This window comes from Phasianus colchicus, chromosome 22 (genome assembly GCF_987193195.1).
Source record: "Phasianus colchicus chromosome 22, bPhaCol1.hap1.1, whole genome shotgun sequence".
Lineage (NCBI taxonomy): Eukaryota > Metazoa > Chordata > Aves > Galliformes > Phasianidae > Phasianus > Phasianus colchicus.
In genome coordinates, this window is record NC_143457.1 from 3,382,050 (window position 1) to 3,401,191 (window position 19,142).

At 39.2% G+C, this 19,142-nt stretch overlaps 2 protein-coding genes across 3 annotated transcripts in view; one reads left to right on the top strand and one right to left on the bottom strand.

Moving 5' to 3' along the window:
- The window catches only part of MTOR (mechanistic target of rapamycin kinase), a 61,830-nt gene that overhangs the window by 14,544 nt on the left and 28,144 nt on the right, over positions 1-19,142 (top strand). For both annotated transcript variants that reach the window (XM_031613447.2, XM_090123263.1), the window contains exons 23-28: positions 130-292; positions 548-640; positions 1,359-1,505; positions 2,284-2,426; positions 3,502-3,664; positions 3,807-3,952. In XM_031613447.2, coding sequence (XP_031469307.1) covers positions 130-292; positions 548-640; positions 1,359-1,505; positions 2,284-2,426; positions 3,502-3,664; positions 3,807-3,952 — 855 coding nt within the window. The remainder of the gene's footprint in view (positions 1-129; positions 293-547; positions 641-1,358; positions 1,506-2,283; positions 2,427-3,501; positions 3,665-3,806; positions 3,953-19,142) is intronic.
- On the bottom strand, positions 3,979-11,251 carry ANGPTL7 (angiopoietin like 7). Its single transcript, XM_090123299.1, has 5 exons — positions 10,326-11,251; positions 8,619-8,719; positions 8,098-8,292; positions 7,049-7,247; positions 3,979-6,520 (listed from the first exon to the last, which is right to left on the bottom strand). The coding sequence occupies exons 1-5, from the start codon at positions 10,702-10,704 to the stop codon at positions 6,351-6,353; spliced, it is 1,044 nt and encodes a 347-aa protein (XP_089979425.1). The 5' UTR covers positions 10,705-11,251; the 3' UTR covers positions 3,979-6,350.

Here is a 19,142-nt window from a genome sequence, read left to right on the forward strand (position 1 = left end):
ATATTCTTCCCATTACTTCTGATGCCCAGGAGGTCTGAGCATGAATCACTTACGTATTTTTTACATTCCATTTCTCCTGTTGTGCCATGAGAGTTTAGAAATCTTCCCTTCTCTCTGCTCTGACTTTAGAGCTGCTCTTGAAACAGTGGACCGCTTGACAGAGTCTCTGGATTTTACTGATTATGCTTCACGAATTATTCATCCCATTGTGAGAACACTAGATCAGAGCCCAGAGCTACGAACAACTGCAATGGACACACTCTCCTCTTTGGTATTCCAACTGGGAAAGAAGGTAATGGACTTCTAAGGCTTGTAAGCTTATAGATGAAAGAATAGTCCAAAAGATCAAGGCTTTGAAGTTGAATATTTGTGTTATAGTGTTTTGGGGTTTTTATATAAAACAGTCTTTCCTTCTCTTAGTTGATTCTGGACTCGGGTATTACTAAATTAGACATTCACAATTGGTTTCTTATCAGGTCAGTGAAACAAAGGTGGGATTTTACTGTTCTTGGTGAGTAACTAGTTTTTGATGTATTCCCTTGTACAGTACCAGATCTTTATCCCGATGGTAAACAAAGTTCTGGTGCGACACAGAATTAACCATCAACGCTATGATGTTCTTATCTGCAGAATTGTAAAGGTTAGTTGAAATGTATATTGTTGCATAAAAGTACTTGAGGAATGTTTTCATGTTGATTTTGATGTAGCTGGGAGACTTCAAGATATCTGTAAAGTGAAGAGTAGTTGTTGCTATATTTATGTGTTAAGTATATTTCTGTAAGGAGTCTGAGATTGATTGGGAAAACTGTTGTCAAATGGTATCAGTTACTTCCCATAGAAAAATCACTGCAACTCCTAGATAAGAACTTAAATTTGTAGTCAGTATCATTACTTTTTCTGCTGGAGATTCTTAAATGTGAATTTCCCCTACTTGTTTCCATGGAGTCAAGACCTAACGATGAGATAACAAGGTCTCATTTTCTGTAGTAGGGCCGACATTTCAAAAACTCACTAACTGCTATGTAATTTAGTATAGAACAAGCAGTGCATTGTTGTCCACATTGAGTAGATGAGTAGAAAGAAAATGTTTATTTTTAAAGTCAAGTTGTTCTGCATTGGTGTATTATTTTGTCCTTTCATACTAGGAGTTATTTTAGTACAAAGTTATCTTGATTATGAAAGGGCTATCATTTGAATTCACTGTTTTATAAGCTGTAATAATCATTATTATGAAACAGTTTTTGCTTCACAAACTGAGTTGTGAAATTGGCTAATGCATTGACTATCATCCATTTGATTTACAGAAAATTGCTTTTGTCTGTGTAGGTGTGATCCTCACTGTGAGCTGTTTATTGTAGGGCTATACTCTTGCTGATGAAGAGGAGGATCCCCTGATTTATCAACATCGGATGTTGAGGAGCAATCAGGGAGAAACCTTGGCCAGTGGTCCTGTGGAAACAGGTCCTATGAAGAAATTACATGTTAGCACCATCAACCTGCAGAAGGTAAAACTGGAGCTCTGCACAGAATGATGGAGGAGCTATCATGTCTAAACTAAGCAGTTTGTTCAGTGCATCTATATATTTGTTTACTTCTCTTTTCTGTTGCTAGGTTTGTATAAGGACAAGGTCAAGGTAGTGTTGGAGAATCCCTTTAAAATCAGAGGGTGCTAAGGGACTTAAAGATAGGAGCAGCTGCATTATCTGGCTGTTAAAAACTGAAGTAATCTTGGTGCTTTCTCCTTATGTGAAGTATTGAGGCTTCCTTGATTAAAAAAAAATCATCTATAGTTTCTAGAGACATCTACTTCAGAGCCTCTGCTTTTTTCTAATCAACCATTGCCCTCATATCTTACTGTTTATTGTATTCTCTTCAAGCTGCTGTAGAACTTAATAGCTACATTAATTTAAACAGTAAATATTTGCAGCATTCAGTACAGTGTCAGGATGGATAGGCTTCAAAATACTGGACTTAAAAATGTAATCCTAAATGCATTAAGTATTTTTAAGCTGATGCTTCAACAGTAGCTTCAGCTCTTGATGAGTTTTTGCAAGGAAAGAATTGTTAATGTTAAATATTTGTTGTGACTGGAATGAATTTCTTAGAAATAAGACTGATCTACTGTGAATTATTTGGTAACTGGAAATGGATTTCAGAGAATTGGAAAGGGAATCTCAGAAGTACCATTTGGAGTTGTGAATGCTTCCTTTTGATGGATTTCTTCTGCTTTTGGACTGTGCTCTGTTTAGATTGGTAGTTAAATTGTTTTGCTTTGTACTGCAGGCCTGGGGAGCAGCAAGAAGAGTCTCCAAAGATGACTGGTTGGAATGGTTAAGAAGACTCAGTCTGGAGCTGCTGAAAGATTCCTCCTCACCATCCTTGCGCTCATGCTGGGCCCTGGCTCAGGCGTATAATCCTATGGCTCGGTACATTAATTATGTCTTTTTCAGATCACTTGAAATTGCAGATGCAAGCCAGAGGTTATAAGGAAAAAGAAAGTTTCTTAAAAGCTCTTAGGTTCTGTAAATAGAGTTCCTGGGACAAATCAAATAGTTGGCAAGTTGATTTCATTTCCAGCCGTTGCAATTGGCAGCTCCACGATGTGCACAAAATCTTTAGTGGAATTCTGCGTATTAGTCTAGAAATAACATAAGACACATAAAAGTGGAACTAGAGTATGAAATAGTCTCCTGGGTCTGTTGTGGGCGAATAAAAATTCCACAGAGTGGAGTAAGCTGCTGTACTTTATTGCAACCAGTATGTCTGGAGAAGTGTAGAGTTTCTGTAAGCAGTTGCCCAGTTATCTGTTCATTACGATATACACTTGTCATCTCAGTACATAAGAATCTGGCTACTGCTGATAGGGAAGCGTTTGCCCTGGTTTAATTTTATGTTAAAGTGAGCTTTGTCACTTATGAAATTGAAAGAGTGTGATAAAAGGTCAGCACTTCCTAGGTAGACAGAGATAATGCTCCTGTTCTCCATACATACTTGCAAATGCATCACAAATCCATTTCACAGGATTTCTTCAGAACACTAACAGTGACAAGGGCAGTCACTGTCTTTTTCATCACCATTCCTTCTCCCTCCCCAAGATTTGCCACTAATGCAATCTCCAGCTGTTGCAGTCCTCTAGTAAGTTCAGAATGTGTCTGTGCACATCTGGTGAAATGCCCAATTATTTTCACAGTATTCGTTTGTAACCAAAGTAATATGAGGCCTCATTCTTTGTCACATAAAAGTGTTCTCGCTGCTCTGAAGATTCAGTTCTAGTCTAAAATACTTACTAGCAAATGATAGTACTATCTTTTACTATCATATTGTCTCATCCTATTATGTACTTTCTTTATTTAGGTCTCAGTATTTGGTACAGAAGCTGCTTTTGTAAAAGCTAACCACTGTGTTTCACAGGTGGATACATATATGCTGTTTGTAGCTATCTTTGCTTACTGTCAAATACACTTTTTCTCACAAGTAATCTTTTTTTTTTTTTCTCTTCAGAGATCTCTTCAATGCTGCTTTTGTTTCATGTTGGTCTGAACTGAATGAAGACCAGCAAGATGAGTTGATCCGAAGCATTGAATTGGCCCTGACTTCTCAGGACATTGCAGAGGTCACTCAGACACTGCTGAACTTGGCAGAATTCATGGAACACAGCGACAAGGTAGACACACTGTCAGGCTTTCTAACACTGGCTAGTTAGCAGGTGCCTAGTGCATGGAAAGGATGCGAAGAGTTCATGCATACTTTCTCACTTTTTTTTTTTTTGTTAATTAACTTTCTTTTAATGTATGTGCTCTACCAAGGGTCCACTGCCTTTGAGAGATGATAATGGCATTGTCCTCCTGGGGGAGAGAGCAGCAAAATGCCGAGCATATGCAAAGGCTCTTCACTACAAGGAGCTGGAATTTCAGAAGGGTCCTACTCCAGCCATTCTAGAGTCTCTTATCAGGTAGGAACACAACTGATGAGTTTTTTTTGCTCCCACATCACTTCCCAATTTAGAAAACTATTAAGATGAATGTGGACAGTTGTTAGAATTTCAGAATCTACACAAGTCTCTGTTGTAGGCTTACATTCTCTAGTTTGTAGATGTACATTCCTGCCTGCTAAATTCTGCTACAAAAAGCTACAGGAAGCTGAAAAGGTGGACGTTGCTCTGATTTCCTCCCTTACACCTTCAAGTTCAGTATGGGGCTACTTGGAATGGCTTTAACATAGGTGAAAGAGATTTCTATACCTACAAGTAAACAAGCCAGAACAGCCAAAGCTTTTGACTAAAATTTCTAGTCAAATTTTACTCTTCTGACTTAGATATTTCATTCTTCATGTATCAGATTGAACATACTGTATTGAATGGGGGTGGTATATTGTCTTGAGCTTTGTCGACAAAAATCATAGAATCATAGAAGGGCCTGTGTTGAAAAGGACCTCAAAGATTATCTAGTTTCAACCTCCCTGCCTGGAATACATGCACAGTTAGTAACAAAGCAGAGGAAGCTACTGTGCATGTTCTGAAGAAGAGTGGTCTTATGCCCTCTTGAGACTCTTTCCATTTTCATCTTGCAGTTACTTTGCTCTGCGGTCTCAGAGTTCAAAAGCCTGACTTCAGAGTGTGCCCACAGAAACACTAGAACAAAGTGTCATTCGGTGTAGGAACAGAAGTTCTGCTAAAGTAGTTCAATTTCTTTCTTTTAAGAGAGATTATAACTTTGGATCTTTATTATTATAATTTTAGGGAACATTATCCTGGGAACATTAATGCTACAATCTGAAATTGACAGATTGATTTTGATTAAACAAAAATTGGCTTTGTATGCTGTAATTTTTCAGTTCTTGTAACTCCTTGGAGTTTGCTTCTTTGTTCCCTCCCCACCTTGCTCACAGCTTCTATTTGATTTGTTTTATCCTTTGTCCTTTTATTTTTCTGAGGAAAAGATACAGAATTCAGTGTGTCAGTTGTGCAGTTATTTCTTTGTGCACCACAAAGCAAGCTAAGGAGCAAAGAGTTGAAATAAATCAGGATTAAAAATGAAAGACAATTTATTAGAAATCTTAAAGTTTAGAAATCTTTCAAATCCTCTTTCTAGACCACAGTTAAAATGGTTCCAGCTATAGTTCCATGCAGCTGAAATTTATAGTATTAATAGTCAAACATTTAATAGTCAGACATACATAAAGCAATTACTGACACTTCTATCTCCATTTTCACACGAGACCAAACAATTTAAATTAGATTCAAGTCCTCTTGAAGGTGAATAAAAATAGATATATTAAATATAACTATCTTTTCCAACATATTCAAAAAAGAGTATGGCTATGGGAGGAGTCTTTTTTTTTTAATGTTATTTGCAACACTGTGTTATAAAAGGGAGAAACAAGATGCTGATTTTCAACATAACATCTCCAGTTAACTTTCAGTTGGAAGATCTTCAGAACAAATGTGAATATTTCTCAGTATATGAAGTGTGATTTAATAACTTTCCTGTTCTCTTGTGTGTAGTAGTACTTTGCTTAAGGATACAGTGGTTTCAGGTGTGGGAGTGGAGTTGGTTGGTTGGCTGGGTCTTTATTTTTGCTAACTTGCTGTTTTCTTTTTTTCTTACTGCCTTATAGAACATTTCTATATCTTAACATGAACATAATTTGGTGGTGGCCTGAAATGTTGCATTCTAGTTTTATCAGGCTTTAGGAATAAGTATTGTATAGGATATAGGATAAATCCTTTCTCCAGGGCACTGTGCTGTGTGCAGCTGTCTGTGGGGATGGTAGCAGGAGATGGCAGTAAAACTTCAGGAGAGAACCTGCACAATATTAGCTTATGGAGAATTTTTGGGCTTCATTCTTCCTTCTGTGGGGATGTAAGCTGAAGAAAGGTGCATCAAGAAGACTTCTATTTGGTGATTTCCCTTGTTTGAGACCAGTATATTGCTTTTGTGATTTGAAAGGAGTTAAACAGCAATACATATACTTGACAGATGGAAGGGGAACAAGGAGGCTTTCTTTTTGCAGTCCCTGTCTAACTGATTAGTACAACCCACTGGTTGCAATGCTAGTGAAAACACACCAGGGAGTTTTCTGAAGGCGCTGTAAGCGAAGGAGGTGTTTTGCATTTTGTTCTAACCTATTCTAACACAGTATTTATCCCTTTAGAAAGAATCTTCAGAGGAGATAAGTGTGACACTAGTGGCTGTATCTGGTGTTTGGTGTGCCTTACTGATTCTGTGTGTACATACTACGCATGTTTTGCACATACTAGATGAAGTGGACAATTAAATGGTGGGAGTTGTCAGCTGCCCACCTTCTCTATAGTGGCATCATGTAGCTGTATGGTCAGGTATTGATTTCCTCTATGGTTTGAAGTCTTCTGGCCGGATCTTCATCTCAACCCGTTTTAGGGAATAGGTTGACCCATGCCATCCATACCAGGTGATACCATCCATGTTTTTGGTGTGTTCTCCTTTGCGGTAGTAAACCCCGTTCAGGTTGGAATCTGTGCAGCAGTTGTACCAATATCCACCTTTTCAGAAAACAAATTAATAGATTCTCAGTCAGGCACTTATTTAAAGACAGGTATGTGTTGTACTGATAATCACAATTAATTATTGCTCTGTTCCGAAGAAATTGCCCAGAATGCAGTATTTAATTCTTAAAGTCTATGGTCCTGATAGATAGTATTACAGGTAAATTCAAAACTTAACATAAATACTGAATGCATAAATGCTTTACAGTTAAACAGACAGTTTAGTCTGTTAGTTTTTCATTTATTTGCTTGTTACTCTTGGAGTATTTCTTTGCCATCTTTCTGACTGGGAGCATAGGCAATGAATTTGGGTTCCTAGCGTGGACATCTGGAGGCCTTTAGAAAGGGTTTCTGGGCTCTGTGGCTAAAATGCATTATTTTATTCAGATAGATATCAACAGTTTTTATTTACACATTGCATGGGTTTGAATAGGAAGTGAAAAAATAAAGGGCAAGAAGCAGTGGAGACAGTTATCTTTGTGACAGAGTCTTGTGTGCTCAACAAGCTCACTGGGGGCAGTTTACCTTTACGGAACTGGGCACAGTCATCCACACACTTGTCGTTATCTTTGTCCTTTGTGCTGAAGGCTGTGTTGTTGTGGTACCTCAGGGAGTCACGTCCTGTGTTGCCAGTGTAGTTCCCCACAAAAAGGCGGTAGCTGTTCAATTCATTGCTCAGGGTGAATTGCTTGTATTGTGCGTAGCGTATGTTACCTTCCCAGTCCTGTCATAAACAGTGAGGAGGAAATAATTCCTATTAGAATGGTTACAAAAAGACTGTGTGGCCTGTGTTTATATACAGTGCATATTGCATGTCTGTTCTCAGTACTTTTTTGAGTCTTTTCCATCTTGAGAACAGGTTGATAGAACTTCTCTAAGGCAAACAAACTTTTCAGAGCGAGATACCATGTTTCCAAGTCTCTGCACTGGTATCAAACAGTATGTATGGAAACCTGGTTTGTAGCTCTTACATTCAACAGACTCCTTTGATAGTGTGCTGCCTCAAGTCTTTTTTTTTGTTCTCTAAAAGAGCAACTTCTAGACATAAAGCCTTGCAGCTCACTTTGGTTTTACATCCCTCAAAGCACTTGTGCTGACTACAAGCTAACCCAAACCAGAACCAATCCCTAAGGAGACTGTAGAAATCACTTTCTGGGTGATACAGTGTGAACTAACTTGTGCATGAACCAGAAGGAATTGCTGCAAAGTAGAAGACTTGGCCTCAAAATCTTTATCAGATACCTGAGTGAATGTTTAAATCTGCAGTGGTAGCAGTTTGGTCTGGCTGCAGTGTATCATACGGGATTCTCTAGAGGTCACATTACTGAAGACACAGGCTACATGGAGATTGAAGTTGATTTTGCTTGCTGGAGAACATGGTTCTACTTTGTCCTTGAATCTGTCACTAGGACTATCCTGATTCCTTCTCCTATAATTAAAGCATCCAAATTCCTTGGGCCTTCTATTACAATAAGAGATAGTTCTTCCAAAGCAGATACTACTCCATACAAAGCAAAACAAAAAAAACAACAGCCAACAACCTGTGGTTGCTGAGATGGAGAGCTTTTAATTACCTCCAACTCTACCCGCAGAACAGTGGGACGGCGTGAAAGTCGGTAGATGTTTTCATTTCCCAGCCAAAAATCTCCCCGAATATTGCCAAATCCTTCCCTGTATTGTTTCCAGTCCCTATTGAAAGACGTCAGACCAACTTTACGCCTCTGAATGATAGTCCAGCCACCTCCATCTGTCTCCATGTCACAGAACACCTGGAAGAGGAAAAATGCAGTGCTTATCAGGAGATTTAGGAAGTTTGTTATCAGCTGAAACGAGACAAGAAACAGTGCTGTTCCAGCTTTCACAAGTTGGAGAACTTCCTGTTTTATTTAAAAAGAATTAAAACAAAAAAACCACTGTTATCTAAACATCTTACAGTTTGCCCTTCTTAAATACACTTTCCTTCCAGATTTGCGCATGTAAAGATGCTGGTTCAAAGTGCAGGGCATCATAACTCAGTATGTGCTCTCTCTCTCTTTCTTTTCTCTATTATATTTTAGAAAGCACTTAATGTTTGTTGTGTACATTACATCCTTACCTCCAGATCTGGACTCCCCAGAAATTCATCAGGAGGTAGCTTGTAAACACCAGAGATGCGATAGTTCCTCTGATAAAGTGATGAGCAGTCATAGACAGCATCTACTTGAATCAAAATCATAAAGTAAGAATCTGAGCAGTGAGAATAATGCTCCCTTCCCCCCGAGTCTGGTTTCTTCAAAGCTTAATTTGTAGTACAAGAAATAATTAAGTGAAGAAGACTTTCTACAAGTCTGTTTATCTGAAATGGTCCAAAGAGAGGTCTTTACTCCTTTTCACATTGCTACTGTATGTGTTTGTGCAGAAAGGTAAGAAGCTATATTTGTTGTTCCCTTCCAATAGTAAAGCCTTATCCAGTGGAATGGATGGGCCTGCAGCCAGGTGCTTCTTTAGTTGTGTATTTGAACAAGTTAGCTAAGTTTATGGTTGAGGCATGTTAGCTCAGCACTTTTTGCACTGGAGCTGTGACAGGTGGTGGCTTTTAGTTGCAGTCAGTCTCTGTGAGCCTCCTTTCTCCCCATGCAGGAGCTGACTTGGTGCTGGTGATGTGCACTGCTTCTGAGGAAGATAAACTAGCTGAAGCAAGGCTTTACCTGTTCTGACAGTTTTCAATTTAGTACAGACTCGATGTGTCTCACCTGGTGTAGTCAGACATGCTTGCATTAAATACCTTCTGGGCTAGTTTCTTGTGTGTTGTTACTTTTTTTTTCCTGTGCTTTTACTGTAGCTCCAATGAATTTAATTCATGGTGAAATCTCTAAGACCTGCTGTAAGCAGTGAGTGGCATGTTAAAGCTGAGCAACTTGAACTTTCTGCAAGCAGAATTTAGTAAATAGATTTAGAAGTTTTTCCTTTGCATTTAAAAAAAAAAACAACATATGTGTATGTGTTTGTTTTTTTTCTGCAAATCCAATCATCCCAGGCAATAACAGTCTAAAAGAAATCTTAAGCTTGTTGAAATCAATTTCTTTTTAAGATAAAAGCCAACAGGAACTGAATGACACTTTCTTCTAGAAATTGCTGTACAGGTAGCTGAACTACAAAATGCACCTGCATTCCACATTACAAGCCTGTGCAATTGCTGTGTGCATTGAAATCTTCCCCTAGGGAAGAGAGAATTTTGAGTGATTTAAATATGTTTTGGCTGGACGTATATCACTACTTACATTTTGCATCATCTGCACCTTTTGAATTTTGAAGAACTATCATTCAAATAATGGATCAAGTCTCTTACTCTTGCTCAGAGATCATCATAAAGATGCAATTACAAATCTACAGTAATGCTTGGAAAGCATTTCCTATTGCTTTACCAACTTCTGGTCCCCTGTCAGCACTGTTAACTCAAAGGGTGTCACTGCCAGAGCCATTTCCTCCCAAAGCCAGCTCTCTTTTTGGATTGGTACTTCAGTGCTCAGAAAGTAAGGTGACTTACTGAATTAATCACTGAACTAATACATTATCTGTTCAGTTTTTCCACTCTCTGGTAGCAAACATGCAGGCAGATACAGCTGGATCTTTGGACTTTTGACATGAAGTCAAATTGCTTTTTTCCTGAGGATCACCTGCCTACAGAAGTATATTAAGCAGATGTATTCAGTACACAGACTGGATAAGCACATTAGTGGGACATGCTAGCATTAAGAACTAATCATTAGTTCATTTTGTGCATTAAGATGTGCAGCTGGGAGCTTGGAGACTCCCTTCTTACCAGCCGAAGTTTGCGTGACCGTCTGAGCTGCCTGGAGTTGCATGATATCTATCTGGTTGTTCATTTCGGAGTACTTGCTCTCAGCATCAATGAGGCGGGACTCCATTTGCTTGGTGCTTCCTTCCAGCTCCATCACCTGCATGACCACATTCACCCAGTCACCTTCCTGCTTCTTGCTCAGCTCCTGCAGCATTCTGCTCAGGTTGGCTACTTGCAACTTGAGCTCTTTAATCTCATCGCAGCATCCCATCATCTTGGACTGTACATTCCCATTGATTGTCCTCCTTTTAGGAGGCTTCTGCAGCAGTGCTGGATAGACAGCAACAGACACAGTGATAATGCAGAGCCATGCCAGCTGAACAGTAGATCTTGCTGGCATTTTTGCTTACAGCAACAGAAAACTTCCAACTGACTGCGGGTAGTCTGAATGCAGCTGGGGTATGTATGAAACTTGCTGCAAGTGCTGCAGCAGAATGGTACCTAGCTTTCTTCCAATGAAGTGAGTCTTTGAAGGTGGAGCCTGAAGAATCAGCCTTTTTTCAGACCCCTCCTGTCAGAGTGTGAGCTTTCTAAGTCCCTCTCAAAGCATCTTAAATACGTTTTTTCTGTTTACTTCCGCCCCCTGAAACTATGTGGAGCTTTCTGGCCCCTCCCAGTTCATCTGTTTGTATCAGGTATTTACTGGGTGAAATTGGAACTGGTTTCAGCCAAGGAAGGTTGGGATGTGCAGGAGAGACTTCACACTCCTTCAGGACAGAACTGAATGGGAGAAGGCTAGGAAATGAGGAAAGTTTCCAGTAATTTTTGCCTATTGGATTCTAGCCCTCTTGGTGACTAACTCTGGTACTTCAATAACATGAAAGCCTTGGAGGTGCAGGATGTGAAAAATCTGTTCTAACAGGATAGGGTGTTTTTTTTTTTTTTTTTTTTTTGAAAGTTCAAGGAAGGTAACTCCCTAGAAAGTACCCATAGCTGCAGAATAGCTGCTAACATACTGTCCAGCAGTTGCAGGCATAGAGTTATTACTCCCCACAGTATTCTATAATATTCTATAATTAATTCTAAATTTGTTTGTCAGCATCTAATTCCAACCTCTCTGGACACTCTTGTCTTGGGAGTGCTTGTTTGTGGACTTCAGTGCTGTTCTTTTTAGAGATGGGATATCTAAGGGTGGGTGCACAGTAGTCTGCAAAACAGGTAAATCAAACCCCATGCTTTTGTTTGTGCATGGTGGACGAGCAAGAGAACATTAATCCTGAAAGCTAATCTAACTGAAGTTGACAAGTGATGTGTTTTCTACAGGAAGCAGTCAGCCTAATTCCAGTGTTATGGAGGCCAGTTTATTGATAAGACTTTAAGAAAAAAAGATGATCTATGGGTGATTAAAACATCCAGAGTTATATAGTGTAAATTTAAGAATAACTTTTAAATCTTTAGACCTTCAGGATATAAGTCAAGCATCAGCTGGGTGAGATCCCAAGACTTTCCTTCTCCTTCTGTATCCTTTAATAGTTTAAAAAGTTGATAATAGTTCTGATTCCAAAATAGAGAAGTTTCATCAGTAGTGTTACCTTTTGCTAAAGGTCTGCAGCTTTTCTTCTAGGTCCTCGTGGATCAATTTTTACTGCACAGGCAAACTGCCCTGCAATTGCCATACATGTGGGTTATTCTCTCTCTGCAAACTTCTGATTGTGAAAATTGGCAAAGACAAGATACAAATGAAGGGGTGAATGACTCGTGTCTGCTCCTGGGGTAAATGCCATGAAAGTTCTCGGTGTCCAAGAAAACAAAATAAAGCTAATCTTGCTCTTTTTATGAAGAAAATGAGGATAAACACAGCAGAGACATATTATTCCATATAAAATTCTTTTGCTGGTCCAAAGCAGCTGCAGGATTTTGTTTAATTAAGATTAGAAAAGCCTTGGTGATCTCCTATTTGCTTTTGGAGAAATGGGAAACAACATCTAGCTAGTATAGTTTCTCCTCCTTCGTTACACTTCTAGCCAGATGCTTCATGTCTGTCTCTGATTTGCAGCACAACTGGCAAATAGCTTTTCTGCAGAACAGAAATGAGACTCCTTACCCTTTACCAGGGTGCAAAGATTTAGGAAGACGAAAGCATCAAAGAACTGAAGAGGCAGAATATGTTAAAGAGGAAGAAGAGGATCTTCTGGAGATCAGAGTTAGAGATCTCTAACAGGCAGCATGGGTGCCTTGTGCTGCACTGCAGGTGACTACCTGTGTGCTGTACTTCAGACAGAAACCCTACAGTCTGCAGTAGTAGCTGGTGAGGCTGCTGTGTGGTGTTGCTGACCTGAGATATCACCAGAGATAGATGTAAGTACTCTGATGGAAGCACAGAGGGCACCTCTATTTACAATAGATCATTTGCTTCAGTCGTGTTGTTGTCGTGGGCATTCCAGAAACCTTCCATTGCAAAATTGCTTTTATACTTCAGACCAAAGAGTGCCACTGCACACAGATGAAAGCCTGACCTTTTTGTTCTGTCTCTAATCCTGTCTGAGCCCTCTTCCAGCTGGAGCTTCTGCCATTCCCAGGGGCAAATTCTTCTCAGGCTGCCTGCGATGAGAAACATGTTTTTGTGGAAGCTGGAACAAAGAGCAGGACAAGCCTGACTCTGGCTTCCCTACCCCAAAAAGCCACCCTGCTAACGTCCCAGTCTTGTTATGTAGAACTCTGATCCTCTCTGCTGCTTCTCTAGATTACAATAACACTTCTCTTTGCCTTGTACAGTCTGAATTCCCCCAAGCTTGTGCTTGTGTCACATGGAGCAGATCTGGAAAAGAGTAACAATTGTCCTTGCATTCCCTCTTGATTTAAGTTTTAGAAGTATCTAGGATTCAGCCAAGCTCCATGTTGCATCCAGATGTTACAAAACAGTGCAGAAAGGCTTCTGAATCCCTTTTCTAAACTATTTAATTGAAAATGAGACAGCCAGGGCTTTGCTTCAGATTCAGTCCCTGAATTGTATATCCTAATTCTGGACATCTTTCTGTTCCTGAGATGATACTACTTTGTTCTGCCATTTTGTTCTCTGTAAGGTGCAACTGGCATTATGCAGGATTGGAAAAGCACAAATCTTCACATCTGTCATTGCTTTTGAGGGAGCATTAAGGGAGATTTAGGCAGACATCTCTGTTGGCAGAGGCCCTATCCTTAAAGGAATTTGAGTTTTTTGTGTGTTTGAGTGTTGAATCTCTCCCTGTTGCATAGAAAGTAAGTAGTCTGTTATATGTATCAGTGTAATTTATTGCCAGATAAGATCAGCTGTAGAAGTTGATAGTCCATAGGAAACGATTCTGTACTTAAAATAGGACCCTAATTTCAAGTTGAATTTTGGAAAGTGGCGTAGCTGTGGGCACAACTAAAGAGAAACTTGACAGCTCTGTAGGTCCCAGTCCTATTTTTGACTTTCCATTGACATTGATAGAGAAATCCAGTCTGAAATTCATTGTCCTACCTTTCTTTCATTATATTTTGTATTTGGAGATACTCTGCTACACAGTAGCTAAAAAGATGATATCTTAAGGTCAAGAGCATGAGGCGAATTCTTTCTAGCTTCCTTAAGGATGTAAGGTTTGAAGTGGTTGGGAGGATTAATATAAATATCACTGGTTACACACACCTTGAGGTGTTGGTTTATGTTACGTAATTAGAGAAGTATATTAATATCACTCAATTAGAACCAGGTATCTGGCCCTGGAGGGCCAGATTAAATTAGAGATTGGTGTAAATAACTGCCTTGTCTGGAGAGTTTTTCTGGCAGGTGTATGTGAAGCCGAGAGAAGAAAAGCTGCACCCTGTGGCTATTTATTTGGTAGCCAGTCATTGCAAAACCCTTAACATATCTGGCAAATGCTTAAATCTAACATTCCTGGTGCCTGCTGAGATGGCAAAGATGCTCAGCTCTCCTGGCAGAGCCCAGAGGTTCATGCTTTGCCAGAGCCCTCTGAAGATCTGCTTTTCCATTCTAGACAGCAGGAAGCATGGAAAAGCATGGAACTGCTCACCTCTCTTCTTAGATAGGCATAAATGTTCCAATATTCACTTTGCTATTGCTGTAAGTAGTGACCTATGGAAGGGTGAGGATCGGGAGCAGTTAGTCTGGTCTGTAAGCAGTCACTCGTTGCAACTGTTTATTGCAAACAGCTCTTTGCTGGCAGTTGTTTTTTTCTGAAGTTAGTTGAATCAAGAATTCAGGGATGCCTGAACACAAACTGTAGAATTGAGGAAATTAGCCTATAAATCCAGTTCCTTGTGCCAAAGGATTATCTGTTCTGCAAAGTAGCAATAGCTTCCACTTCTACTCCCAGAAGCAAGCTCTTACCACTTCTGAAGGAAAAACAAGCTTGGTTTGGGTGGATAAAATATGTGAGATAGAGGAGGTTTGATTTTTGTACAGTGTTGAGGAGACAACTTTGGCTACTTTTAGATGTTACACACACGCTGCTTTATTGCAAAAATAAGGGCTTTTTTTTTCCCTAACAAACCTTGAGACACTTTCTGGAGATAGAAGATGTGTGTTCTCTACCAGGTAATTCTGGGACTTCTTGAAAAGTCTCTAGTATTAACAAAAATAACTGGGGAAGATGAAGGAAGGTCCAGGCTCTTAATTCTAATTCTTGAAGATTTAATATATTTTGAGTGACAGAATTTTGCTAGATATTCTTAAAGCTAGTGGATGACTGGACTGTATAAAAGGGAATATTTCTAGTGAGCATTAGACATCATGCCTGGGGTTTATGGAGGAGGAAATCCATCAGTGGAGTGTTTTTCCTGCTGAAGACAGTAAAATTGTTTTGCATTCCTAGTTCATGTCTGGTTTCTATTTAAACAGCCTTCAAAATAGACAAGAAATAGGGGTGCCTTTCTCTTAAATAATGCTCTTCTTTTTGTAATTCTAGCTCAGAAGTGGGCTTTGCACATTGAAGACTTGCATTTTTGTTTGATATCTTGATAATCAAACAATAGGTTCGCCTGACCTCTCACAACTAATAAAGTTCACAGATTGAAGATTTTGTCCAGGATTTTTGTATCAGGGGATTTGTCAGGGATAGACACTTTTTCTCATTACTATACCATTCCATCTCTACAAGCTTTTTCATCAGGTTTGTCACATCTTAATATCCTGCTCATCTTCAAGTGCTACAGGCAGGTTAAAGTTGGACAATGGGGTTGGATGTTCTCCTAGCCCAGCTCTCTACTATACTGATGAACAAATGGGGGGGAAAAAATGTAATTTTGGATTTATGTCTTCTCTTCACAAAGCTTTCTGTGCCCACCTCTTTTCCTTATCCAGCTGCCCCTTCTATCTCTGCTGAAGACTGTACACTTGAAATATGGAAATTAATGCTTTTGGTATTGTTATTGAGATCAAATTCAATTATCCTCTACTGCTTTAAGTAAGTCCAGGTGGGCCAAACTCATACAACACTGGAGGAAATCACTTTTGCAACTGATTAATGCTCGTTTTGAAAGAAAGTATAGGGATCTTGCAGGCTGTTTTATTGGTTTTCTTATTCACTTTATTCCAGAAATGCAAAATTAAATCATGTTTTAAGTAGTGAAATGAGTGCAATGTATATTAGAATCTCTGTCTTGAAACAGCTTAAGAAGTCTTGCTGTCTCCCTTGGCTCCCTGTGTAGCTTTATTTTGTTTACCATTCTGATTCATGCAAGCAGGCAAACAATACAGATGGCTTGTGCTTTAGTTAGAAGACTTTAAATGTGTACATATGGTCTTTAAAAGATTGAATTTTGGAATATTTTACTTGAGCATTTTTCTGAAGAGAAAACAATTCACAACTTAGCATTTCTGGAAGGAAGAAGGTAACTGCTGTCCACGCTAAAATACTGTTTTATGTAAAAATGTAAATCTCATGGAAATAAATTAAATGTAGTATACAGACACTACTGGAGTGCACTGTAAACGTAAAAGGCATTTGGAGAGCATTAGGAGGAAGGCAGATGTGAAGACTGCACTGAATAACCAATATCTGCTCAAAGCTGTTATCTGTTTCTTATAGGAAGAATTTTCTAATTTTAACCAACTGGAAGAAGATACTTCAACCTTTCCTCAAAGTTGACATATGTAACCTATGACCAGTCAAACCTACATTTAGAAAGGGGGTGGAGTGGTCTTCTCTTATGGCCTGATGTTGAGTAAAGGGTTTGAGTCGTGTGGTTGGTTTCTGTTGATGTTGGTATTTTGTTGGTTTCTTTTCTCTAGCTTCTAAACAAAAGTGAGCAGATAAACTTGTTCTGTACTCAATGGATATGGAGAAGAATTGATTTTTGCTTTAATTTTAAGCTTCATATTAGCTTGAATTGGGAATAACTGCAAGGACACCACCCAGTAATCACAGACTGAAGTGCCTCTCTGCTGGGTTAGCCAGCAGGATTGCTTCTGTCTTGAGAGATGTTTTCCCACCTTCTTTAATCCAAAACGATACTGCACAAACTGTTACCAGGTACAAAAAGAAGATATTCTCCTGTCTCACAGCAGTAATGTTATGGCTAAAATTCCTGGAAACTGCCTGCCTGGAGAATTAGCCCTTCAGGGCTGCTTTGGTGTGCCTGCATGCTTTTCTGTAGTGTCATTCATTCTATTCAGTCCCCATTGTAATAACTAAAAAACAAACAAACAAAAAAAACTTTATAGTGCTTTAAAGTATTGTAGAATTTTGGCAGATATCTGCAGTGAGAGAGGTAATGCTTTTATAGCAGGGAGATGAAAATGGAGAAAGTGCAAAGTGGCATGATTTCTGAGTGTGTATTTTGAATGTATTAACAGGGCTCCACATGGAAATGCTTTTCCAAAAGGAGTACAGTCTGTTGGCCCAGCTCTCAGAGAATTTGTATGCAGAGAGCAGGGGGTCTGTTAAGAACACATTCCGATCAGCTGCAGTAGCAGTGGTTTTTGGGAACTGCCAATATACTTCCAATGATCCCGTGGATGAGAAAACACAGAAATCCAAGCTCTTTTAAAATAAAAAAACACAAGATCAGAACTTAATTAATTCACAAACAACTGTATTTTCTTTAGCTCATAGGACCGAATAGCAAAAGGATGCTGTGATTACCAAGGATTTATTGCTGTGAGGAAAGTCAGTGAATATTCAGCCATCATTAATAAAAGTCAGTTTGATGTGCGAGTCTTGCTTTGGAGGGATTTCTGTGTTCTTCTTGACAGTTGCAATTCTCTGTGTTTAGGTTTGTTTTTGCCAAAGCAATGGATGCTTTCTTCTTCCATTGGTGTAAGCACACTTGTAACGTGCTCTATCAGGGCACTGACAGATTCTCCATCAGTGGCTTGTCCCAGTCCAAAGAATTACTTAGCTTTACTAGCTGTCTGGGTTAGATCATTTATTAAGAGTGATTTATGGCTAATAATAACAGGGTGTTATATGTATTGCTATATATTCTTTTAAATCCAGGCCTTTCTCCTTCCCCTTCTATCCTCTCCTTCTCCTTAAACCTAACAGCTACAGCTTAGAGTATTGAAACATGTAATTGTACCGTGGACAGCCAAGAAAGTACAAAACAAAAAGGAATGATTGAGTGCACCAGGGAGCATCAGCAAAAGTGCAGTGCTAATAGTCAAAGAATAAAAGATAATGGACAATTTGTCAGGACATGTTGACAAGAAAGATAAGTTGGAAGTAATTAACTGCCTGACATACTGGAAGTGATGTTCCTGCCAATGGCTCTTTAAATCATCAGGATATGAAATGTGACAACCATTTATCACTTTTATGGGGCACTGCTGTCTAGCTTTCCCTTGGGAAGCGTGGAGTAGTATGTACTTTGGCTATCTTACTTTAAGAAAGGCATGGATATATTCCAAGAGCTTCCCATTTTTGGGTGCCTGTCTTTAAGAGCTGTGATTGTGGTACATTCTTAGTCTAAGTCTAATTTGACCTCAAACTATTCCTAGTTCCAAAGGTGTCTTACTTGACATTGCCAGATACCCGGTGTGTTGATGAGCTTGGTTCTGTAGTTGTCAAGAAAGGAAACTTTCAGGGAGAGAATAAATATAAAGCACTTGAAAATGTCCCTTCTCTTGGCAGTCTGTTCAGATGACTCCCTTTTAATGCTGTAGATTTCATTGTTTTGTATGAGTCAGTGCAAGTCTTATGGGGAAAAGATATGTATGTATATGCTGTCATTCTGATAACAGGTAATGAGGGGCATTTCTGCAAGCTGCACCTATCTGTAACAACATATTCAAAGACTGCTAGAACTGTCTCTGCGTTGCTGTCACTGCCCATGTTTTAATAGGTTTTGCTGTTTTACACCTCCAGTGTTAACAAGTACTAATGCTGGATTGTAATCTGTGTTGTAACGTGCTCAGTTGTTGTGACATCATTTGGAACAGCTTGCCCTTTTTGTTTTCCAGTGCCAGTAGGGAAAGAGGAGAGCAATGAGCCAGAAAATATTAACAAATAAGTCTTATAAAATAGCAAGAGCTCTATAAAAAGGTATTTCCCTTATTGATGAGGTGTTGAGCAAAAGCACTGATAAACAAGAACCAATGTGGAGATAGAGCCATTTCTGACTGTAAAATAAAAAAAAAACAACCATGTGAAATAAAAATGACTCAGAGCACATCACTTGAGCTGGTGAGCCAGGCTCAGGAGTTGTCTACTTGCTTGTGTTTCACAAAATTCAGATACCCCTGCAAAGCAAGGAGAGTGTGTTTAACACCATAGGATGCTGTGACAGCAGGTGTTTCTGTCATGGTCTTGAACACAGGCAAGAGAAGAGTACTGGTATGGGTTTGCCCCAGTGCAGAGG

Coding starts and splice junctions, on each gene's coding strand:
- ANGPTL7 (XM_090123299.1), bottom strand. CDS start 10,704: ATGCCAGCAAGATCTACTGTTCAGCTGGCATGGCTCTGCATTATCACT. Junction 8,720..10,325: donor GGTCACGCAAACTTCGGCTG/GTAAGAAGGGAG, acceptor TGATTCAAGTAG/ATGCTGTCTATGACTGCTCA. Junction 7,248..8,097: donor TTCTGCGGGTAGAGTTGGAG/GTAATTAAAAGC, acceptor TGTTTATGACAG/GACTGGGAAGGTAACATACG.